This window comes from Sinocyclocheilus grahami, unplaced genomic scaffold (assembly GCF_001515645.1).
Source record: "Sinocyclocheilus grahami isolate Dianchi unplaced genomic scaffold, SAMN03320097.WGS_v1.1 scaffold346.1, whole genome shotgun sequence".
Taxonomy (NCBI): Eukaryota; Metazoa; Chordata; class Actinopteri; order Cypriniformes; family Cyprinidae; genus Sinocyclocheilus; species Sinocyclocheilus grahami.
Window position 1 is genome coordinate 1,783,019 of NW_015505525.1, and position 5,475 is coordinate 1,788,493.

The 5,475-nt window shown below is 32.7% G+C and overlaps 1 protein-coding gene across 3 annotated transcripts in view; it reads right to left on the minus strand.

Moving 5' to 3' along the window:
• The window catches only part of ldb2b (LIM domain binding 2b), a 15,132-nt gene that overhangs the window by 2,510 nt on the left and 7,147 nt on the right, over positions 1-5,475 (minus strand). The window contains exons 7-9 of one of the 3 annotated variants that reach the window (XM_016228954.1): positions 4,245-4,298; positions 3,276-3,400; positions 1,876-1,931 (exon numbers count right to left, since the gene is read on the minus strand). In XM_016228954.1, coding sequence (XP_016084440.1) covers positions 1,876-1,931; positions 3,276-3,400; positions 4,245-4,298 — 235 coding nt within the window. Of the gene's footprint in view, positions 1-1,871; positions 1,932-3,275; positions 3,401-4,244; positions 4,299-5,475 lie in introns of all 3 variants that reach the window. The other 2 variants (XM_016228955.1, XM_016228953.1) reach the window with 2 other exon arrangements.

A 5,475-nucleotide genomic window follows, 5' to 3' on the forward strand; every position in this document is an offset into this window, starting at 1 on the left:
TTATTACATACATATATGTAATATTTAATGTGTATAAATTAAAAAAAAAAACTAAATATCAATGCTGTAATAAACTGTATTTATTACTATGATATACAGTGAACTTTTCATGTCAGCAGACAATATTCCATACAAAATATCCCCACAAAATAACTGCATCACTGAGATTTTTGGTGGAGTAAATTTATTCTGAAGCAATATTTTCATCAGTGTTCTATCAGCTTTTACATATTTAAATTAGCATATTTACCTTTACAAAGGCCTATTTTTAACCTTTTTAGATGTATGCATCATCTTACATGTCATTTAGATGTATGCATCATCTTACATCTTACAACTGATCAATAAATTCAATATACACTATAGAGCTGCTACCAGTCAGATTAAATAATTTACACTGCAAATAACAATAATTACAACTGCAATAAATAATGTTATGAGATTAATTATTAGGAAAACGTTATTTAAGACATTTTAAGACTTTTTAAGGAACCGCGGACACCCTGTGATTACATGTAATCTGGATTACGTAATCAGATTCCAAAAATTAAGTATACTTGTAATTAAATTAAATTACATTTTAAAATACTCGTGATCAGACTACAGTTACTTTTTTATTGATTACATGATTATTCACACATTATTCATAAGTTATTGATTCTCCCTAATTCCTCTTTTTCATCTTTTAAATGTTCCTTTCTAAAGTAGCCTATACCGCTTATATATATATATATATATATATATATATATAGTCTTCCCGTTTTGTGGACATTCACACAAAGACTACTCATTAGTCGGGTGGCTACACAGCATTTGACCACTGGATTTACAAAAATAATTTCAGGTGTTTCAGGTGTTTCAGGTGTTAAATCCATTACTAATGAACATGTTAATTTTTATTTGCATTATCACTCAGAGGGTTATTTAATAATGTATTGCTTTGAATTTGGAAGGCTTTTGTCTTTCAAACACATTAACATGCACAAATTCACATTATTTCTAATTTACATGTAATGCAGGCATTCCCTAATTTTTTTGTCATCTGAACTTCTTTCACCTAATATATTTAATTGAAGTACCCCTGATTTTTAAAAAATAAATATTCAATAATGAAGTATCACATTTGTATGTTCACGGGTTCTCTGACATTGGTTAATGCTCACATGACATATAGGTAAACAAATAAAACAATTCATTTTTTGGAAGTTATTTTAAAGTGATTTATTTTAATTCAAAATTTTTATGATTTAATTAATGATTAGCTTTTCATTAAACTCACAAACCCCCTGCAGTACCTTTATGAACCCCAGTTTGGGAAACCTTATGTAATGTAATTTTTAATGCACTTTATGTTGTTAATTGCCACAAACGGATTATATTTTCTTTTGTATTTTGTATGTACACTTTTGTATTTTTCAATCAATATGGTACAAGATTATACTATTTAAATCCATGTGAAAAACAAGTTACATCAAAAGTAATATAAAAGCAATCAAAAAGTATTCTGATTATATTACCTGAAATGTCTAATGTAATGAATTACATTACTAACTACAATTTTTGTCATATCATTTGGAATCAGCAACGGATTACAATTTGTAAGTAATCTACCCAGCTCTGATAATAAGGAATATTTTTACATAAATAGTTTAATGTGGCGTACCCACAAGCTTTGTTAAATACGCAGTCATACACACACATGCACACAAACTCGTCTCCAGACACTAGCTCTTTAGACTTTAATTAGATTATTTTTTCAGATAAAGAACACCTAAATAACAACATATGTGCTAATTAAGCAAATTTGCATTGCTAAGTAGCTCGTTAAGACAGCACATGCTGCGTGATAACTGTCTGCATGTGTCACTCACCTACCTAAGCTCCGCCTCCAGCCACCCGCCACCCCTCGTTTCCCCGGCGACACGTTTAGGCTGGGGACCAGAGACGGACAATACTAATTATCATCAAATCAATTACGGCTAATTAGTCTCAATTACAAACAAATGAATCAGAGTAGACAAATGACTACATATAAAAAAAATTCCTCTAACATTACAAATTACAATCACACTGGAAACTGATTCTTACTGTAATTATTTATCTTACTATAAACAATAAAACAATGTAATTCAGGTATTGATTTTATAATACATTGCATAGAAATATTACAATATGAAATAAATAAGATGGGTTAATTTACTAAGCTGCTCTCTCTGTCTTTCCCTCTCTATACTGCTTTGTTATTTCTTTACACACACTCACACACATGCACATATATGTACAGACATCCAGACATTCTCCATAAATCAATTTTAGTATATCTCTCCTATATGATCTTTTCAGTGCGGACCACTGCTTCCCTGCAAGTGCGTAGGTGACTGCATCTACAGTATGTTCAGAATGGAATACTATGTACTGATTACTGTGCGGTATGTATTCAATTTTACAGTTTGCATTTTTTTACAGTCTACAATTGTGATGTAATTTCTTTATTCAGTGAATGCTGTCCAGTTATCAACTCCAATTAAACCTGTCAAAAGAGTTCAAGATTGCAACTAATATTACTTTATACATAACACCGGAAATGGAGGTTGGTCCAATTTTTGTGACATTTAAAAATGATTGAAATTCTGAAAAAAAAAAAAAAAAGTCAGAATTGAAACAAACAAAGTTGTAATTGTGAGATAAAAAGTCTCAGTTACCTTTTTGTAAGTAATTATTTTGTTGTTATTTGTGTTTGTCTGTTATTTATTTATTTAATTATATTTTTTTCTTTCAGTGTATGCTGCTTTAATTTATTGGAGGTGTGTTTAACAATGATAATACCTGTTTCTTACTTGAAGAGGTTTAATAAGGGTTCAAATAATGCGCACACATTGCATTGTGGGACATAGTATTCGACAACAGCAAGCACTGTTGCACATTTTAATTTGTGCATGCAGAAAATGTGCATACTGCCCACAGTATACACACTATATACTTCAGCAATACTAAGAGTAGTACAGTAGTATGGTATATCTCCATTCCTAACACAGCTTTAGGGTAAACATATATGTATAAGGGTTCAAATAATGCGCACACATTGCATTGTGGGACATAGTATTCGACAACAGCAAGCACTGTTGCACATTTTAATTTGTGCATGCAGAAAATGTGCATACTGCCCACAGTATACATACTATATACTTCAGCAATACTAAGAGTAGTACAGTAGTATGGTATATCTCCATTCCTAACACAGCTTTAGGGTAAACATATATGTCGATGTGATGTACCTGTGATGGTAGGCTGAAGTTATTGGCTGGGCTGCGCTTCTTGCTGTTTCCTGTGCTGCTATTGGACGCGCTACCAGCTGAGTTCCTCCTCCTCCGTCTCTTTGTTGCTGGTTTGGCTGGCTCTGCTGTCAATCAAAACATAAAAGCAGCATAATGCAAACTGAATCAGCATTGCACACCATAAATTGCATTCCATGTTGAAAACCAGTGAAACAAAGTGGTGTTAAAAAAAATGGGGGATAGATGGATTAATAAATGGGTGCAAACACACAGCATACTGTATCTTTTAAAACACTAATCAATACTTCGAATGAAACCAACAAAAGACTGGTAGTGGTCTAAATAACGGTATTCTGATTATATTTTTAGCATGTATAGAGAAGAACAGAACCAATTTGATTTGCATTTCCTGAGGGAAATGCCACTGCTTGCACAGCAACAAAAGAATAGTGTTCGTTTTATATATAAGGCTTCAGTTTTGAGTAAATGAAATGGCTTTGCCGTTGTCATGACACTGAGTATGTGTCTCGTTTTTTTAGCCAGCTGCACATAGGAAGTTTCACATAGGATGAATTAGGAATAGCATACTAGGTTAGCATAGTACTCAGTATGCTATTTTGAATTCAGCCATAGTGCAGTGTTTTGCACATAGCTTTACGGTTAAATATATGCAGGAACTGCAAGATCAGTCACAATTCAGTATGCAAAGAGATGCAAAAAAGAAGACAAATCACAATGCAGCATGCAAATACTACAGCATTGCAGTTGGTTACATTTTGAATGCAGAACATCTAGAAGCATCAATATGACGTTGCTATTCGATTGATCCTGTTTAGGTTGAAGTAAATGTTTTATTATTATTATTATTATTATTAAATATTTAGAGTTATGAGTGTAGAAGAAACCCTAACTAGAATGTTTGAGGAATTGTAAAAAAAAAAATGAAAGCGCATAGAAGAGCATACATACATTTTTTGGAATTAGAGGGAAATATTTCTGTCTTGAAGCTGGGCGAGGGTCCAACTGAAATGAAAGGAATTAATAACAGTCAAAAGACACCACTGTACCATCTTTCAGAAACAACATTAAGAACATTTCAGTAAATAATAATGAGGATGCAAAACAGTACAGAGGATGAGAAAAAGAGAGGAACAATGAAAGAGAGTTGCCTGAGAAGAATAATAAGATTATTGTTCAGTCAAAACAAGGAATTATTGTCACAGAACGGCAGGAGGTAGTTATTTTTTTAAAAGAGCAGTAAAATAGCACATAAATAACAACACAAGGTCAAAGCCTCCATTAATTACTGCAGATCACAAAACCCTTAACAGCCTGTGCTCAGTACTTTGAAATGTTAATAAGGAATATGAAATATGTTTACAATGTACAAACTACTGTAAATTTAATGGCATTGTGTAGCTCTTAAGAGGAGAACAACAGAAATAAATTAAACGCTGGGGGGAAAGAGTAGCTAAACAATGCTGGTGTTTCTATATTAATCTTTCACAACAGACTGTATTTAAGAGAGAAAGAAAGCTAAGAGGAGACATGAAATGAGATCTAATGAAGAACGTAGAAGCTAGAGTTATAATTAACTAAAACTAAAACCATAAACAACTGTTTAGGGGTTTTTTTTGGTACATAATAATGATAAAAAAAATAATTAAAATGACAAAAACACTCAACAAAATTATTAAAACTTGTGCTACAATTACAATGAAAATGGGAAATATGAAAAATGAATTCAAAATAATAATAAAAAATACAATAGTGTCTCTGCGATACTAAAATAACTTGTGTAGGCTTGTGTGTGTGTGGACCAGGTATTTCCTACATTATGGGGACCAAATGTCCTCACAAGGATAGTAATACAGTAATTTTTTGATCGTGTGGGGACATTTTGGTCCCCATGAGGAAAACAGCTTATAGATTAAACAGAATGAAGATTTTTGAAAATCTAGGAATGCAGAAGGATTTCTGTGAGAGGTATAGTTACAGTAAGGGGATAGGGTATACAGTTTGTACATAAAAACTATTATGCCTATATGGGAAGTCCCCATAAAACATGGAAACCCAACGAGTGTGTGTGTGTGTGTGTGTGTGTGTGTGTGTGTGTGCGTGCGTGTGCGTGTGTGTGTGTGTGTGAGAGAGAGAGAGAGAGAGAGAGAGCCATGGGGGGGAGGTTTTCCTCTGTGACTGG